Genomic DNA, 21,609 nt, shown 5'->3' with positions numbered 1-21,609 from the left:
CAAGTAATTTGCGCCCCCTAACCCCTAACCTGCCGCCACTGCCAACTTCTTCTTGCTGCTGCCTGGGCTGGGGTATTTATGGTAAGGTAGCCACGGCGGCGGAGGCGGGTCCGTGTCAGGTGATCTGAGCAGTGGCGTAGCGTGGGTTGTCAGCACCCGGGGCAAGGCAAGTAATTTGCGCCCCCTAACCCATGGATTTGCGCCCCCTAACCCGTGGATTTGCGCCCCTAACCTGTGGATTTGCCCTAACCCCAGATGTTGCGCCCGGTGCGGCCGGCCCCCCCTGCACCCCCCACGCTACGCCACTGGATCTGAGGCGAGTTGCCGCTGGCGCTGCCGCCCAAACGACGCCGGGTATCTGGCTTCTGGGATAGCTTCTTGCTGTTCTGGCTTCTGGGATAGCCGCGCGAAGCCTCTTCAGGGCAGTGGGATGAAGGCTTCCCCCGCCCAGGAGAGGCTGCGCACGGCGAAGCCAGAAGCCAGGACAGCAAGCGGGATCGCTGGGCAGCGGGAGGAAGGCTCCCCCAAGAGCCGCTCTCCCTTTAAAGAGCCGCACAGAGCGTGTGTGCGGCTCTTGGGGGCTTTTCCCCGAGGAGGGAGAAGGGACTGATGGGCTGCCCTTCTCCCTCCTCAGGAAAAAGCCCCCAAGAGCCGCACACACGCTCCACGCGGCTCTTTAAAGGGAGCGCTGAGCAGAGCCTCCCGCCTGCATTCGCTCCATAAGACGCACACACATTTCCCCTTACTTTTTAGGAGGGAGAAAGTGCGTCTTATAGAGCGAAAAATACGGTATGTTTATTTGGGTTTCATGGGGCTTGCTCCCAGGTAAGCTGGTACAAGATGGCAGACTCAGCTTCAGCATTAGGGCTGGAACTGGGCAGAACAGGGTTATTGTGCCTTTAAAAACCGTATCTCCACATTCAGGACCAGTGGGACATAGCTGGCTTTCCTTGGTCCAGGCAGGAGCAGCAGCAGTGGCAGAACTGCTATGAGTTGGGGGTGTCAAGCTGCGTGCCAGACCCCACTTTCCCCTAGATCTGGGTTCCAGATCCTTCTAATCCCTGGATCCAGGAAGTGTTAAAAGTTAATCGAACCAAATTAGCTTCTTGAGGAGGACGAAATAAGCTCTGTGTGAGTCAGCAGATGAGGGATGCCACTCCCTCAACAGATAACGCCACAGATGAGTTGAGTTATGTGATGTTGGATTGAAGTTAAGTGGGTTTTAGTAGCAATGTTATAAAGGAATATGTAAAATGGTTTGTTAACAGGTGATAATATAAAGCTATAATATATTAAGATAAAAGATTAAGATAAAATCAAAGAGGGAAAGGATTTGCTGAATTAACTAATTGAACTGGAATACAAAAAAGGGAGATGTGAGGAGGTCAGGGAAACAAGCAAATGAAAGATAAGATTTGGAAAAACTGATCTGTTTTTAACTCTTTTTACTTTGTATTTTCTTTTTTCTTTTTTTCTTCTTTTTTTTGTAAAATGTTGAAACTTTAATAAATATCTTTTTAAAAAAAAAAAAAAAGATGAGTTGAGTTATGTAAGCCAGAAGCCGATTTCTGCTGGAAACCAGGGCTGAGGTTATGGGAGAAACAAGACCCTTTTAAGGGTTTTGATGCTGTGAAGCCTTCCATCAGGCTGGAGATATGTGTTTTAAAAAACCCATATATCATAAAGACACCACAGTCTCCGCTGTGCCTCATTCCGCTCAGAGACTGGGGTGCTGTGTCACAGTACCAGAACTCCTAGAGACCAAGGTCCCTTCAGCCCCCACCCACAAAATATTTGAGGGGGCCGGGGGCTCCCAAAGTTGGTGTGCCTGCAACACATCATGTGATTGATTATGTGGGGCAGGTCTTACCTGGGCCCTGCCAATACTTTATTCAAGTCGGCAACCCTGAACAGTACAGTGGTACCTTGGTTCCTGAGCGGCTTGGCTCCCGAACAAATCAGCTCCTGAACGCCACAAATCCGGAAGTAAGTGTTCCTGTTTGCGAACGTTTTCCAGAAGCTGAATGTCCGACGCGGCTTCCGCTTGAGTGCAGGAAGCTCCTGCAGCCAATCGGAAACCACACCTTGGTTTTCAAACGGTTTCGGGAGACGAACGGACTTCAGGAACGGATGAAGTTCAACAACCAAGGTACAACTGTACTAGTTATAGCGCAGGGTACCATTCCTTCAATGTAAAGCTGTGTTCTATACAGCCTACCTTGGAAGTCGAACGGAATCAATTCCAGAAGTCTGTTCGACTTCCAAAACGTTAGGAAACCAAAGCACAGCTTCTGATTGGCTGCAGGAAGCTGCTGCAGCCAATCAGAAGCCACAGAAGCCCCGTCAGACATTCGACTTCCAAAAATAGTTTGCAAACTGGAACTATCACTTCCAGGTTTGCGGCGTTTGGGAGCCAAAACGTCTTATTATCAAGGCGTTCAGGATCCAAGGTGTTGGGAGGGCAGAGAAGGCTCGCCACACATAATGGATCACATGATGTGGTACACACACAACATTTGAATGGCAATACCCATCAACTCCCTAGCAAACACTCCCTAGCTGGTATCAAATCGGCTTTGTAGAAATCTGTGATGCAATTGCATTTTGAATGCTGCTCAATCATACCTGAGATTGAGGCACAGAAATTATGAATTACCCCTACGCCCATCTTCTATCTTGTAGATGTTAGCTGGAGAGTAAAAGGGAATGAAGAAGAAAGAGGTGAAATGGATACAACAGAAAGACCAGGCAGGATTCAGCTCACAGCTCAAGAAACCAGCAAAAGTGGGAATAACTTTCTCAATATCGAAAAAAGGATGGGAAATGTAGAGGAAAGGGGTGCTCCAAAACAGACAAGCGGATCTCCCGACACAACCACAGAAGAGACCACGACCAGCAGCTCGCCAGCCAGGCCTGCCTCCATTCCCACAACAACCAAAACCAGAGAAGACAACAATAATATGCCCTCGATGGCCACAGCTCCCGCCACTGAAGCAACAGGCACCACAAAGGAGACGACCGCAGCAACCAAAAAGGAGAACACCGCCGCCACCTTACCGTTGACGGCTACCAACAGTTCCACAACAACAACTAAGGCCTCGCCTATCACGACTACCACAGCTACCACAACCATCACCACATCATTGCCGGTCACGATTGCCACCACGCCAACAACCACAACAACAACCACCTGCTATCCGACTACGATTACCAACATTCCCACAACGACCTCAATGACCACAACTACTGCCACTCCCACAAACACCAGCACTGACTCGCCTATCACGACCACCGCCACTCCCACCACCACCAGCACTGACTCGCCTGTCACGATGACCGCCACTCCGACAACCACCACCACTGAATCGCCTGTCACAGGTACCGCCACTCCCACCACCACCAGCACTGACTCGCCTGTCACCACTACCGCCACTCCCACCACCACCAGCACTGACTCGCCTGTCACCACTACCGCCACTCCCACAACCACCAGCACTGACTCGCCTGTCACGACTACCGCCAATCCCACAACCACCAGCACTGACTCGCCTGTCATGATGACCGCCACTCCGACAACCACCAGCACTGACTCGCCGACCACGACTACCGCCACTCCCACAACCACCAGCACTGACTCGCCTGTCACAACGACCACCACTCCCACAACCACCAGCACTGCTACTCCCACCACCAGCACCACTGACTCACCAGGCACGACTACTGCCACTCCCACAACCACCAGCACTGACTCACCTGTCACAACGACCACCACTCCCACAACCACCAGCACTGACTCGCCTGTCACAACGACCGCCACTCCCACAACCACCAGCACTGACTCTCCTGTCACGACTACCGCCACTCCCACAACCACGAGCACTGACTCGCCTGTCACGACAACCGCCACTCCCACAACCACCAGCACTGACTCGCCTGTCACAACGACCGCCACTCCCACAACCACCAGCACTGACTCGCCTGTCACGACCACCGCCACTGCCACAACCACCAGCACAGACTCGCCTGTCACGACTACCGCCACTCCCACAACCACCAGCACTGACTCGCCTGTCACAACCACCACCACTCCCACAACCACCAGCACTGCTACTCCCACCACCAGCACCACTGACTCACCAGGCACAACTACAGCCACTCCCACAACCACCAGCACTGACTCGCCTGTCACAACGACCACCACTCCCACAACCACCAGCACTGACTCGCCTGTCACCACAACCATCAGCACTGACTTGCCTGTCACTACTACAGCCACTCCCACAACCACCAGCACTGACTCGCCGGCCACGACTACCGCCACTCCCACAACCACCAGCACTGACTTTCCTGTCACGACGACCGCCACTCCCACAACCACCAGCACTGACTCGCCTTTCACGACTACCGCCACTCCCACAACCACCAGCACTGACTCGCCTGTCACAACGACCACCACTCCCACAACCACCAGCACTGCTACTCCCACCACCAGCACCACTGACTCACCAGGCACGACTACAGCCACTCCCACAACCACCAGCACTGACTCGCCTGTCACAACGACCACCACTCCCACAACCACCAGCACTGACTCGCCTGTCACAACAACCGACACTCCCACAACCACCAGCACTGACTCTCCTGTCACGACTACCGCCACTCCCACAACCACGAGCACTGACTCGCCTGTCACGACGACCGCCACTCCCACAACCACGAGCACTGACTCGCCTGTCACGACTACCACCACTCCCACAACCACCAGCACTGACTCGCCTGTCACGACTACCGCCACTCCCACAACCACCAGCACTGACTCGCCTGTCACAACGACCACCACTCCCACAACCACCAGCACTGCTACTCCCACCACCAGCACCACTGACTCACCAGGCACGACTACTGCCACTCCCACAACCACCAGCACTGACTCGCCTGTCACAACGACCACCACTCCCACAACCACCAGCACTGCTACTCCCACCACCAGCACCACTGACTCACCAGGCACGACTACTGCCACTCCCACAACCACCAGCACTGACTCGCCTGTCACAACGACCACCACTCCCACAACCACCAGCACTGACTCGCCTGTCACCACAACCATCAGCACTGACTTGCCTGTCACTACTACAGCCACTCCCACAACCACCAGCACTGACTCGCCGGCCACGACTACCGCCACTCCCACAACCACCAGCACTGACTTTCCTGTCACGACGACCGCCACTCCCACAACCACCAGCACTGACTCGCCTGTCACGACGACCGCCACTCCCACAACCACCAGCACTGACTCGCCTTTCACGACTACCGCCACTCCCACAACCACCAGCACTGACTCGCCTGTCACAACGACCACCACTCCCACAACCACCAGCACTGCTACTCCCACCACCAGCACCACTGACTCACCAGGCACGACTACAGCCACTCCCACAACCACCAGCACTGACTCGCCTGTCACAACGACCACCACTCCCACAACCACCAGCACTGACTCGCCTGTCACAACAACCGACACTCCCACAACCACCAGCACTGACTCTCCTGTCACGACTACCGCCACTCCCACAACCACGAGCACTGACTCGCCTGTCACGACGACCGCCACTCCCACAACCACGAGCACTGACTCGCCTGTCACGACTACCACCACTCCCACAACCACCAGCACTGACTCGCCTGTCACGACTACCGCCACTCCCACAACCACCAGCACTGACTCGCCTGTCACAACGACCACCACTCCCACAACCACCAGCACTGCTACTCCCACCACCAGCACCACTGACTCACCAGGCACGACTACTGCCACTCCCACAACCACCAGCACTGACTCGCCTGTCACAACGACCGCCACTCCCACAACCACCAGCACTGACTCTCCTGTCACGACTACCGCCACTCCCACAACCACGAGCACTGACTCGCCTGTCACGACAACCGCCACTCCCACAACCACCAGCACTGACTCGCCTGTCACAACGACCGCCACTCCCACAACCACCAGCACTGACTCGCCTGTCACGACGACCGCCACTCCCACAACCACCAGCACTGACTCGCCTTTCACGACTACCGCCACTCCCACAACCACCAGCACTGACTCGCCTGTCACAACGACCACCACTCCCACAACCACCAGCACTGCTACTCCCACCACCAGCACCACTGACTCACCAGGCACGACTACAGCCACTCCCACAACCACCAGCACTGACTCACCTGTCACAACGACCACCACTCCCACAACCACCAGCACTGACTCGCCTGTCACAACAACCGCCACTCCCACAACCACCAGCACTGACTCTCCTGTCACGACTACCGCCACTCCCACAACCACGAGCACTGACTCGCCTGTCACGACGACCGCCACTCCCACAACCACGAGCACTGACTCGCCTGTCACGACTACCACCACTCCCACAACCACCAGCACTGACTCGCCTTTCACGACTACCGCCACTCCCACAACCACCAGCACTGACTCGCCTTTCACGACTACCGCCACTCCCACAACCACCAGCACTGACTCGCCTGTCACGACTACCGCCACTCCCACAACCACCAGCACTGACTCGCCTGTCACAACGACCACCACTCCCACAACCACCAGCACTGCTACTCCCACCACCAGCACCACTGACTCACCAGGCACGACTACAGCCACTCCCACAACCACCAGCACTGACTCGCCTGTCACAACGACCACCACTCCCACAACCACCAGCACTGACTCGCCTGTCACAACAACCGACACTCCCACAACCAGCAGCACTGACTCTCCTGTCACGACTACCGCCACTCCCACAACCACGAGCACTGACTCGCCTGTCACGACGACCGCCACTCCCACAACCACGAGCACTGACTCGCCTGTCACGACTACCACCACTCCCACAACCACCAGCACTGACTCGCCTTTCACGACTACCGCCACTCCCACAACCACCAGCACTGACTCGCCTGTCACAACGACCACCACTCCCACAACCACCAGCACTGCTACTCCCACCACCAGCACCACTGACTCACCAGGCACGACTACTGCCACTCCCACAACCACCAGCACTGACTCGCCTGTCACAACGACCACCACTCCCACAACCACCAGCACTGCTACTCCCACCACCAGCACCACTGACTCACCAGGCACGACTACTGCCACTCCCACAACCACCAGCACTGACTCGCCTGTCACAACGACCGCCACTCCCCTAACCACCAGCACTGACTCTCCTGTCACGACTACCGCCACTCCCACAACCACGAGCACTGACTCGCCTGTCACGACAACCGCCACTCCCACAACCACCAGCACTGACTCGCCTGTCACAACGACCGCCACTCCCACAACCACCAGCACTGACTCGCCTGTCACAACGACCACCACTCCCACAACCACCAGCACTGCTACTCCCACCACCAGCACCACTGACTCACCAGGCACGACTACAGCCACTCCCACAACCACCAGCACTGACTCGCCTGTCACAACAACCACCACTCCCACAACCACCAGCACTGACTCGCCTGTCACAACAACCGCCACTCCCACAACCACCAGCACTGACTCTCCTGTCACGACTACCGCCACTCCCACAACCACGAGCACTGACTCGCCTGTCACGACGACCGCCACTCCCACAACCACGAGCACTGACTCGCCTGTCACGACTACCGCCACTCCCACAACCACCAGCACTGACTCGCCTTTCACGACTACCGCCACTCCCACAACCACCAGCACTGACTCGCCTGTCACAACGACCACCACTCCCACAACCACCAGCACTGCTACTCCCACCACCAGCACCACTGACTCACCAGGCACGACTACAGCCACTCCCATAACCACCAGCACTGACTCGCCTTTCACGACTACCGCCACTCCCACAACCACCAGCACTGACTCGCCTGTCACAACGACCACCACTCCCACAACCACCAGCACTGCTACTCCCACCACCAGCACCACTGACTCACCAGGCACGACTACAGCCACTCCCACAACCACCAGCACTGACTCGCCTGTCACGACCGCCACTCCCACAACTACCAGCACTGACTCGCCTGTCACGACCGCCACTCCCACAACTACCAGCACTGACTCGCCTGTCACGACCGCCACTCCCACAACTACCAGCACTGACTCGCCTGTCACGACCGCCACTCCCACAACTACCAGCACTGACTCGCCTGTCACGACTACCGCCACTCCCACAACCACCAGCACTGACTCGCCTTTCACGACTACCGCCACTCCCACAACCACCAGCACTGACTCGCCTGTCACAACGACCACCACTCCCACAACCACCAGCACTGCTACTCCCACCACCAGCACCACTGACTCACCAGGCACGACTACAGCCACTCCCACAACCACCAGCACTGACTCGCCTGTCACAACGACCGCCACTCCCACAACCACCAGCACTGACTCTCCTGTCACGACTACCGCCACTCCCACAACCACGAGCACTGACTCGCCTGTCACGACAACCGCCACTCCCACAACCACCAGCACTGACTCGCCTGTCACAACGACCGCCACTCCCACAACCACCAGCACTGACTCGCCTGTCACGACCACCGCCACTCCCACAACCACCAGCACTGACTCGCCTTTCACGACTACCGCCACTCCCACAACCACCAGCACTGACTCGCCTGTCACAACGACCACCACTCCCACAACCACCAGCACTGCTACTCCCACCACCAGCACCACTGACTCACGAGGCACGACTACAGCCACTCCCACAACCACCAGCACTGACTCACCTGTCACAACGACCACCACTCCCACAACCACCAGCACTGACTCGCCTGTCACCACAACCATCAGCACTGACTTGCCTGTCACTACTACAGCCACTCCCACAACCACCAGCACTGACTCGCCTTTCACGACTACCGCCACTCCCACAACCACCAGCACTGACTCGCCTTTCACGACTACCGCCACTCCCACAACCACCAGCACTGACTCGCCTGTCACGACTACCGCCACTCCCACAACCACCAGCACTGACTCGCCTGTCACAACGACCACCACTCCCACAACCACCAGCACTGCTACTCCCACCACCAGCACCACTGACTCACCAGGCACGACTACAGCCACTCCCACAACCACCAGCACTGACTCGCCTGTCACAACGACCACCACTCCCACAACCACCAGCACTGACTCGCCTGTCACAACAACCGACACTCCCACAACCAGCAGCACTGACTCTCCTGTCACGACTACCGCCACTCCCACAACCACGAGCACTGACTCGCCTGTCACGACGACCGCCACTCCCACAACCACGAGCACTGACTCGCCTGTCACGACTACCACCACTCCCACAACCACCAGCACTGACTCGCCTTTCACGACTACCGCCACTCCCACAACCACCAGCACTGACTCGCCTGTCACAACGACCACCACTCCCACAACCACCAGCACTGCTACTCCCACCACCAGCACCACTGACTCACCAGGCACGACTACTGCCACTCCCACAACCACCAGCACTGACTCGCCTGTCACAACGACCACCACTCCCACAACCACCAGCACTGCTACTCCCACCACCAGCACCACTGACTCACCAGGCACGACTACTGCCACTCCCACAACCACCAGCACTGACTCGCCTGTCACAACGACCGCCACTCCCACAACCACCAGCACTGACTCTCCTGTCACGACTACCGCCACTCCCACAACCACGAGCACTGACTCGCCTGTCACGACAACCGCCACTCCCACAACCACCAACACTGACTCGCCTGTCACAACGACCGCCACTCCCACAACCACCAGCACTGACTCGCCTGTCACAACGACCACCACTCCCACAACCACCAGCACTGCTACTCCCACCACCAGCACCACTGACTCACCAGGCACGACTACAGCCACTCCCACAACCACCAGCACTGACTCGCCTGTCACAATGACCACCACTCCAACAACCACCAGCACTGACTCGCCTGTCACAACAACCGCCACTCCCACAACCACCAGCACTGACTCTCCTGTCACGACTACCGCCACTCCCACAACCACGAGCACTGACTCGCCTGTCACGACGACCGCCACTCCCACAACCACGAGCACTGACTCGCCTGTCACGACTACCGCCACTCCCACAACCACCAGCACTGACTCGCCTGTCACAACAACCGCCACTCCCACAACCACCAGCACTGACTCTCCTGTCACGACTACCGCCACTCCCACAACCACGAGCACTGACTCGCCTGTCACGACGACCGCCACTCCCACAACCACGAGCACTGACTCGCCTGTCACTACGACCACCACTCCCACAACCACCAGCACTGACTCGCCTGTCACAACGACCACCACTCCCACAACCACCAGCACTGACTCGCCTGTCACAACGACCGCCACTCCCACAACCACCAGCACTGACTCTCCTGTCACGACTACCGCCACTCCCACAACCACGAGCACTGACTCGCCTGTCACGACTACCGCCACTCCCACAACCACCAGCACTGACTCGCCTGTCACGACCGCCAGTCCCACAACTACCAGCACTGACTCGCCTGTCATGACTACCGCCACTCCCACAACCACCAGCACTGACTCGCCTTTCACGACTACCGCCACTCCCACAACCACCAGCACTGACTCGCCTGTCACAACGACCACCACTCCCACAACCACCAGCACTGCTACTCCCACCACCAGCACCACTGACTCACCAGGCACGACTACAGCCACTCCCATAACCACCAGCACTGACTCGCCTTTCACGACTACCGCCACTCCCACAACCACCAGCACTGACTCGCCTGTCACAACGACCACCACTCCCACAACCACCAGCACTGCTACTCCCACCACCAGCACCACTGACTCACCAGGCACGACTACAGCCACTCCCACAACCACCAGCACTGACTCGCCTGTCACGACCGCCACTCCCACAACTACCAGCACTGACTCGCCTGTCACGACCGCCACTCCCACAACTACCAGCACTGACTCGCCTGTCACGACCGCCACTCCCACAACTACCAGCACTGACTCGCCTGTCACGACTACCGCCACTCCCACAACCACCAGCACTGACTCGCCTTTCACGACTACCGCCACTCCCACAACCACCAGCACTGACTCGCCTGTCACAACGACCACCACTCCCACAACCACCAGCACTGCTACTCCCACCACCAGCACCACTGACTCACCAGGCACGACTACAGCCACTCCCACAACCACCAGCACTGACTCGCCTGTCACAATGACCACCACTCCAACAACCACCAGCACTGACTCGCCTGTCACAACAACCGCCACTCCCACAACCACCAGCACTGACTCTCCTGTCACGACTACCGCCACTCCCACAACCACGAGCACTGACTCGCCTGTCACGACGACCGCCACTCCCACAACCACGAGCACTGACTCGCCTGTCACGACTACCGCCACTCCCACAACCACCAGCACTGACTCGCCTTTCACGACTACCGCCACTCCCACAACCACCAGCACTGACTCGCCTGTCACAACAACCGCCACTCCCACAACCACCAGCACTGACTCTCCTGTCACGACTACCGCCACTCCCACAACCACGAGCACTGACTCGCCTGTCACGACGACCGCCACTCCCACAACCACGAGCACTGACTCGCCTGTCACTACGACCACCACTCCCACAACCACCAGCACTGACTCGCCTGTCACAACGACCACCACTCCCACAACCACCAGCACTGACTCGCCTGTCACGACTACCGCCACTCCCACAACCACCAGCACTGACTCTCCTGTCACGACTACCGCCACTCCCACAACCACGAGCACTGACTCGCCTGTCACGACTACCGCCACTCCCACAACCACCAGCACTGACTCGCCTGTCACGACCGCCAGTCCCACAACTACCAGCACTGACTCGCCTGTCATGACTACCGCCACTCCCACAACCACCAGCACTGACTCGCCTTTCACGACTACCGCCACTCCCACAACCACCAGCACTGACTCGCCTGTCACAACGACCACCACTCCCACAACCACCAGCACTGCTACTCCCACCACCAGCACCACTGACTCACCAGGCACGACTACAGCCACTCCCATAACCACCAGCACTGACTCGCCTTTCACGACTACCGCCACTCCCACAACCACCAGCACTGACTCGCCTGTCACAACGACCACCACTCCCACAACCACCAGCACTGCTACTCCCACCACCAGCACCACTGACTCACCAGGCACGACTACAGCCACTCCCACAACCACCAGCACTGACTCGCCTGTCACGACCGCCACTCCCACAACTACCAGCACTGACTCGCCTGTCACGACCGCCACTCCCACAACTACCAGCACTGACTCGCCTGTCACGACCGCCACTCCCACAACTACCAGCACTGACTCGCCTGTCACGACCGCCACTCCCACAACTACCAGCACTGACTCGCCTGTCACGACTACCGCCACTCCCACAACCACCAGCACTGACTCGCCTTTCACGACTACCGCCACTCCCACAACCACCAGCACTGACTCGCCTGTCACAACGACCACCACTCCCACAACCACCAGCACTGCTACTCCCACCACCAGCACCACTGACTCACCAGGCACGACTACAGCCACTCCCACAACCACCAGCACTGACTCGCCTGTCACAATGACCACCACTCCAACAACCACCAGCACTGACTCGCCTGTCACAACAACCGCCACTCCCACAACCACCAGCACTGACTCTCCTGTCACGACTACCGCCACTCCCACAACCACGAGCACTGACTCGCCTGTCACGACGACCGCCACTCCCACAACCACGAGCACTGACTCGCCTGTCACGACTACCGCCACTCCCACAACCACCAGCACTGACTCGCCTTTCACGACTACCGCCACTCCCACAACCACCAGCACTGACTCGCCTGTCACAACGACCACCACTCCCACAACCACCAGCAATGCTACTCCCACCACCAGCACCACTGACTCACCAAGCACGACTACTGCCACTCCCACAACCACCAGCACTGACTCGCCTGTCACAACAACCACCACTCCCACAACCACCAGCACTGACTCGCCTGTCACGACGACCACCACTCCCACAACCACCAGCACTGACTCGCCTGTCACAACGACCGCCACTCCCACAACCACCAGCACTGACTCTCCTGTCACGACTACCGCCACTCCCACAACCACCAGCACTGACTCGCCTGTCACGACTACCGCCACTCCCACAACCACCAGCACTGACTCGCCTGTCACGACTACCGCCACTCCCACAACCACCCGCACTGACTCGCCTGTCACTACTACATCCACACCCACAACCACCAACACTGACTCGCCTGTCACGACTACCGCCACTCCCACAACGACCAGCACTGACTCGCCTGTCACGACTACCGCCACTCCCACAACCACCAGCACTGACTCGCCTTTCACGACTACCGCCACTCCCACAACCACCAGCACTGACTCGCCTGTCACCACTACCGCCACTCCCACAACCACCAGCACTGACTCGCCTGTCACGACTACCGCCACTCCCACAACCACCAGCACTGACTCGCCTGTCACGACCGCCACTCCCACAACTACCAGCACTGACTCGCCTGTCACGACTACCGCCACTCCCACAACCACCAGCACTGACTCGCCTTTCACGACTACCGCCACTACCACAACCACCAGCACTGACTCGCCTGTCACAACGACCACCACTCCCACAACCACCAGCACTGCTACTCCCACCACCAGCACCACTGACTCACCAGGCACGACTACAGCCACTCCCATAACCACCAGCACTGACTCGCCTTTCACGACTACCGCCACTCCCACAACCACCAGCACTGACTCGCCTGTCACAACGACCACCACTCCCACAACCACCAGCACTGCTACTCCCACCACCAGCACCACTGACTCACCAGGCACGACTACAGCCACTCCCACAACCACCAGCACTGACTCGCCTGTCACGACCGCCACTCCCACAACTACCAGCACTGACTCGCCTGTCACGACCGCCACTCCCACAACTACCAGCACTGACTCGCCTGTCACGACCGCCACTCCCACAACTACCAGCACTGACTTGCCTGTCACGACCGCCACTCCCACAACTACCAGCACTGACTCGCCTGTCACGACTACCGCCACTCCCACAACCACCAGCACTGACTCGCCTTTCACGACTACCGCCACTCCCACAACCACCAGCACTGACTCGCCTGTCACAACGACCACCACTCCCACAACCACCAGCACTGCTACTCCCACCACCAGCACCACTGACTCACCAGGCACGACTACAGCCACTCCCACAACCACCAGCACTGACTCGCCTGTCACAATGACCACCACTCCAACAACCACCAGCACTGACTCGCCTGTCACAACAACCGCCACTCCCACAACCACCAGCACTGACTCTCCTGTCACGACTACCGCCACTCCCACAACCACGAGCACTGACTCGCCTGTCACGACGACCGCCACTCCCACAACCACCAGCACTGACTCGCCTTTCACGACTACCGCCACTCCCACAACCACCAGCACTGACTCGCCTGTCACAACGACCACCACTCCCACAACCACCAGCAATGCTACTCCCACCACCAGCACCACTGACTCACCAAGCACGACTACTGCCACTCCCACAACCACCAGCACTGACTCGCCTGTCACAACGACCACCACTCCCACAACCACCAGCACTGACTCGCCTGTCACGACGACCACCACTCCCACAACCACCAGCACTGACTCGCCTGTCACAACGACCGCCACTCCCACAACCACCAGCACTGACTCTCCTGTCACGACTACCGCCACTCCCACAACCACCAGCACTGACTCGCCTGTCACGACTACCGCCACTCCCACAACCACCAGCACTGACTCGCCTGTCACGACCGCCACTCCCACAACTACCAGCACTGACTCGCCTGTCACAACGACCACCACTCCCACAACCACCAGCACTGACTCGCCTGTCACGACTACCGCCACTCCCACAACCACCCGCACTGACTCGCCTGTCACTACTACATCCACACCCACAACCACCAACACTGACTCGCCTGTCACGACTACCGCCACTCCCACAACGACCAGCACTGACTCGCCTGTCACGACTACCGCCACTCCCACAACCACCAGCACTGACTCGCCTTTCACGACTACCGCCACTCCCACAACCACCAGCACTGACTCGCCTGTCACCACTACCGCCACTCCCACAACCACCAGCACTGACTCGCCTGTCACGACTACCGCCACTCCCACAACCACCAGCACTGACTCGCCTGTCACGACCACCGCCACTCCCACAACCACTAGCACTGACTCGCCTGTCACAACTACTGCCACTCCCAGCACTACAGACTCGCCAGTCACAACTTCCACCACTCCCACCACTACCAGCACTGACTCGCCTTTCACGACTACCGCCACTCCCACAACCACCAGCACTGACTCGCCTGTCACAACTACCGCCACTCCCACAACCACCAGCACTGACTCGCCTGCCACGACTACCGCCACTCCCACAACCACCAGCACTGACTCGCCTGTCACGACTACTGCCAATCCCACAACCACAAGCATTGACTTGCCTGTCACGACTACCGCCACTCCCACAACCACCAGCACTGACTCGCCTGTCACGACTACCACCACTCCCACAACCACCAGCACTGACTCGCCTTTCACGACTACCGCCACTCCCACAACCACCAGCACTGACTCGCCTGTCACCACTACCGCCACTCCCACAACCACCAGCACTGACTCGCCTGTCACCACTACCGCCACTCCCACAACCACCAGCACTGACTCGCCTGTTACGACCACCGCCACTCCAACAACCACCAGCACTGACTCTCCTGTCACAACGACCGCCACTCCCACAACCACCAGCACTGACTCTCCTGTCACGACTACCGCCACTCCCACAACCACCAGCACTGACTCACCTGTCACAACTACTGCTACTTCCACCACCAGCACCACTGACTCACCAGGCACGACTACCGCCACTGCCACAACCACCAGCACTGACTCTCCTGTAACAACGACCGCCACTCCCACAACCACCAGCACTGACTCGCCTGTCACAACTACCGCCATTCCCACAACCACCAGCACTGACTCCCCTGTCACAACAACCGCCACTCCCACAACCACCAGCACTGACTCGCCTGTCACAACTACTGCCACTCCCAGCACTACAGACTCGCCAGTCACAACTTCCACCACTCCCACCACCACCAGCACTGACTCGCCTTTCACGACTACCGCCACTCCCACAACCACCAGCACTGACTCGCCTGTCACAACGACCACCACTCCCACAACCACCAGCACTGGCTCGCCTGTCACAACGACCACCACTCCCCCAACCACCAGCACTGACTCGCCTGTCACAACGACCGCCACTCCCACAACCACCAGCACTGACTCGCCTGTCACGACCGCCACTCCAACAACCACCAGCACTGACTCTCCTGTCACAACGACCGCCACTCCCACAACCACCAGCACTGACTCGCCTTTCACGACTACCGCCACTCCCACAACCACCAGCACTGACTCGCCTGTCACGACTACCGTCACTGCCACAACCACCAGCACTGACTCCCCTGTCACAACGACCGCCACTCCCACAACCACCAGCACTGACTCGCCTGTCACGACTACCGCCACTCCCACAACCACCAGCACTGACTCGCCTGTCACAACGACCACCACTCCCACAACCACCAGCACTGGCTCGCCTGTCACAACGACCACCACTCCCCCAACCACCAGCACTGACTCGCCTGTCACAACGACCGCCACTCCCACAACCACCAGCACTGACTCGCCTGTCACGACCGCCACTCCAACAACCACCAGCACTGACTCTCCTGTCACAACGACCGCCACTCCCACAACCACCAGCACTGACTCGCCTTTCACGACTACCGCCACTCCCACAACCACCAGCACTGACTCGCCTGTCACGACTACCGTCACTGCCACAACCACCAGCACTGACTCCCCTGTCACAACGACCGCCACTCCCACAACCACCAGCACTGACTCGCCTGTCACGACTACCGCCACTCCCACAACCACCAGCACTGACTCGCCAGTCACTACTACCACCACTCCCACAACCACCAGCACTGACTCTCCTGTCACGACTACCGCCACTCCCACAACCACCAGCACTGACTCGCCTGTCACGACCGCCACTCCAACAACCACCAGCACCACTGACTCACCAGGCACGACTACCGCCACTCCCACAACCACCAGCACTGACTCTCCTGTAACAACGACCGCCACTCCGACAACCACCAGCACTGACTCGCCTGTCACAACGACCACTACTCCCACAACCACCAGCACTGACTCGCCTGTCACAACGACCACCACTCCCACAACCACCAGCACTGACTCGCCTGTCACAACTACCGCCACTCCCACAACCACCAGCACTGACTCCCCTGTCACAACGACCGCCACTCCTACAACCACCAGCACTGACTCGCCTGTCACAACTACTGCCACTCCCAGCACTGACTCGCCAGTCACAACTTCCACCACTCCCACCACCACCAGCACTGACTCGCCTTTCACGACTACCGCCACTCCCACAACCACCAGCACTGACTCGCCTGTCACAACTACCGCCACTCCCACAATCACCAGCACTGCTACTCCCACCACCAGAACCACTGACTCACCAGGCACGACTACTGCCACTCCCACAACCACCAGCACTGACTCGCCTGTCACAACGACCACCACTCCCACAACCACCAGCACTGACTCGCCTGTCACAACGACCACCACTCCCCCAACCACCAGCACTGACTCGCCTGTCACAACGACCGCCACTCCCACAACCACCAGTACTGACTCGCCTGTCACGACCGCCACTCCCACAACCACCAGCACTGACTCGCCTGTCACAACGACCACCACTCCCACAACCACCAGTACTGACTCGCCTTTCACGACTACCGCCACTCCCACAACCACCAGCACTGACTCGCCTGTCACGACTACCGTCACTGCCACAACCACCGGCACTGACTCCCCTGTCACAACAACCGCCACTGCCACAACCACCAGCACTGACTCGCCTGTCACGACTACCGCCACTCCCACAACCACCAGCACTAACTCGCCTGTCACGACTACCGCCACTCCCACAACCACCAGCACTGACTCGCCTGTCACGATGACCGCCACTCTGACAACCACCACCACTGAATCGCCTGTCACAGCTACCGCCACTCCCTCAACCACCAGCACTGACTTCCCTGTCACGACAACCGCCACTCCCACAACTAGCACCACTGTCACGACAACCGCCACTCCCACAACCACCAGCACTGACTCGCCTGTCACCACTACCTCCACTCCCACAACCACCAGCACTGACTCGCCTGTCACAACTACCGCCACTCCCACAACCACCAGCACTGAATCGCCTGTCACGACTACCGCCACTCCCACAACCACCAGCACTGACTCGCCATTCACGACTACTGCCACTCCCACAACCACCACAACGGACTTGCCGGTCACGACTACCGCCACTCCCTCCACCACCCCCACTGACTTGCCAATCACAACTACCGTCAGTCCCACCACCAGCACCACTGACTCACAAGTGACGACTACTTCCACTCCCACAACCATCTCCACTGAATCGCCGGTCACAACTACCACCACTCCCTCCACCAGCACCACTGACTCGCCAGTCACACCTACCACCACACCTACAACAACCACCTCGCCGGCCACAACTACCACCACACCCACAACCACCACCTCCGCCTTGCCAGCCACAACTACCACCACTCCCACTACCACCACCTCGCCGGCCACAACTACCACCACTCCCACAACAACAACCTTGCCTGCCACGACTACCACCACCACACCCACAATCACCACCACCGCCTCACCAGCCACATCTACCACCACAGCCACCACCTCACCGGTCACGATTACCACCATTTCCGCAACCACTACCACCACCTCGTCGCCCACAACTACCACCACAACCACCACCTCACCGGTCACAACTACCACCACAACCACCACCTCGCCGCCCACAACTACCACCACAACCACCACCTCACCGGTCACAACTACCACCACAACCACCACCTCGCCGCCCACAACTACCACCACAACCACCACCTCACCGGTCACAACTACCACCACTACCACCACCTCGCCGCCCACAACTACCACCACAACCACCACCTCGCCGCCCACAACTACCACCACAACCACCACCTCACCGGCCACGACTACCACCACACCCACACCCACATCCACCACCACCACATCGCTTACCACTACCAGCTCCGCCACGCCACCAGTTACAACTTCATCCACCACCACCACTACTAGACAGACCATTACAGGTGATCATTTGGTTTTATTTTGCTGAATCTGTTTTCAATGGCTTCTATATAGCTGTGTGGGAAACTGGAAACAAATATGAAATTTAGCTGCTTCCTTTTCCTTGAGGCATTTTTTTCATGTAAGGCCTAACCACAGATTCAGGTTTCAGAGTTCTGTAGCCCTTCCATTTCATCTGCACGGGGAACCTTTGACTTTAACCTGGTGGTTTCTGGAATTTCCGAGTTCCCTGAGTTTTAGTCATTATCAGATTTCTGGTTCTCCTTGCCCTAGAGAAGCCTTCATTTTCTCTGGGAAGCTTCTGCGAGGTTTCCAGTGAAGCGTTGATACTTCCTACAGGTATGTCTTGGCTCAGGAAGATGCCCTGTGGCACAAGAATGCGATGAAGACCGGCTTTCTAACCAGTTACTTCCAGTGCTTTTTTTCTGGGGATACTCAGGGGTACACATACCCCTAAACATTTTATGAATCTTTGTACTTTTGTCCATTTACTATATTTATTTCCCCCCGATTTGAACTATAAAATTGTGATTTTCTTGAGTCAAAATGAGAGTACTCCTAAACATTTTTTAAAGGAAAAAAAGCACTGGTTACCTCAGTTCCCTTTCCCATAGCAGTCCATTTTCATTGGCTTGCATCTCCTTCTCTATCTTGCCTTTCTGTGGTCTAAGCCACTGAGCCTCTTGGGCTTGCCGATCAGAAGGTCAGCGGTTCGAATCCCCACAACGGAGTGAGTTCCCGTTGCTCTGTACCAGCTCCTGCCAACCTAGCAGTTCGAAAGCACACCAGTGCAAGTAGATAAATAGGTACCACTGTGGCGGGAAGGTAAACGGTGTTTCCATGCATTCTGGCTTCCATCACGGTGTCCCGTTGTGCCAGAAGCAGTTCAGTCCTGCTGGCCACATGACCTGGAAAGCTGTCTGTGGACGAACGGTGGCTCCCTCGACCTGAAAGTGAGATGAGCGCCGCAACCCCATAGTCGCCTTTGACTGGACTTAACCGTCCAGGGGTCCTTTACCTTTTTACCTTTTACCACAGAAGGCAAAGGAGGTTTGCCACTTCAGCGGATAATGGCATCAAATTGGAGTTTGGCCATAGTGGTTTGAATATTTTAGAGAGTGATTTTTGGCAACTGGCTGCAAAGGGGTTGTACACATTCACTGTGGACAAGGGACATTCAATGTGGACAACATGGACAAGGGAAGGTCTGTGTTGATTTTCCTGCAACAACGCTCACCAACTTCCAAAATTAACAGCTGGATTAGACAGGATTAGAAGCTGGATTAGACAGGGCACTTCTAAAACCTTTCAGATGAACTTAATACGTTTGTTATTTAAGTCTATTTTGGAAGCTGCTACCTTTCCGCTCCACTCTTCTTCAACCTGTGGCACCTTAAAAGAGTAGTAAGTATTTCATGGCCTCCTCGGCTGAGACAAAATTTTCAGCTCTGAGGGATTGTGAAACATTACTTGAGTGTCAAGAAGAATTTCACTGTATTTTTCACCCGCTGTGTTTTTCTCTATATACAGTAAAGGTAAAGGTAAACGGACCCCTGACCCTTAGGTCCAGTCATGGCCGACTCTGGGGTCGCGGCGCTCATCTCGCTTTATTGGCCGAGGGAGCCGGCGTACAGCTTCCAGGTCATGTGGCCAGCATGACTAAGCCGCTTCTGGCGAAACAGAGCAGCACATGGAAACTCCGTTTACCTTCCCGCCAGAGTGGTACCTATTTATCTACTTGCACTTTGATGTGCTTTCGAACTGCTAGGTTGGCAGGAGCAGGGACCGAGCAACTGGAGCTCACCCCGTCGCAGGGATTTGAACCACCGACCTTCTGATCAGCAAGTCCTAGGCTCTGTGGTTTAACTCACAGCGCCACCCACGTCCCTCTATATACAGTAGATTGCTGCTAACCACATTTTGTGGGGAAACCTTCTCTCTTCCAGAAACATGTGAAAATGGGGGGACACATGATGGCATCAAATGTTTGTGCCTTAGCAATTTCTATGGGCCGAAGTGTGAGTTCCCAGTTGAAGACATGCCTTTTGAAGTAGGTAAGTACACTCCAATCCCTTTTGCGCTGAATATAAAACGGGAAAGACTAGGGTATCATCAAACATCAATAATAATAA

General features: G+C 57.4%; 1 protein-coding gene across 1 annotated transcript in view; it reads left to right on the top strand.

Annotated features, from left to right (window-relative positions):
- The window catches only part of LOC114582018 (mucin-17-like), a 42,974-nt gene that overhangs the window by 2,792 nt on the left and 18,573 nt on the right, over positions 1-21,609 (top strand). Inside the window, exons 2-3 of the mRNA XM_077918310.1 lie at positions 2,683-3,378; positions 21,424-21,531. Of these exons, the coding sequence (XP_077774436.1) occupies positions 2,683-3,378; positions 21,424-21,531 (804 nt within the window). The remainder of the gene's footprint in view (positions 1-2,682; positions 3,379-21,423; positions 21,532-21,609) is intronic.

Source organism: Podarcis muralis, chromosome 13 (assembly GCF_964188315.1).
Source record: "Podarcis muralis chromosome 13, rPodMur119.hap1.1, whole genome shotgun sequence".
Lineage (NCBI taxonomy): Eukaryota > Metazoa > Chordata > Lepidosauria > Squamata > Lacertidae > Podarcis > Podarcis muralis.
Note: the sequence above shows the minus strand (reverse complement) of the source record. Positions and strands in the feature narration are given on the sequence as shown.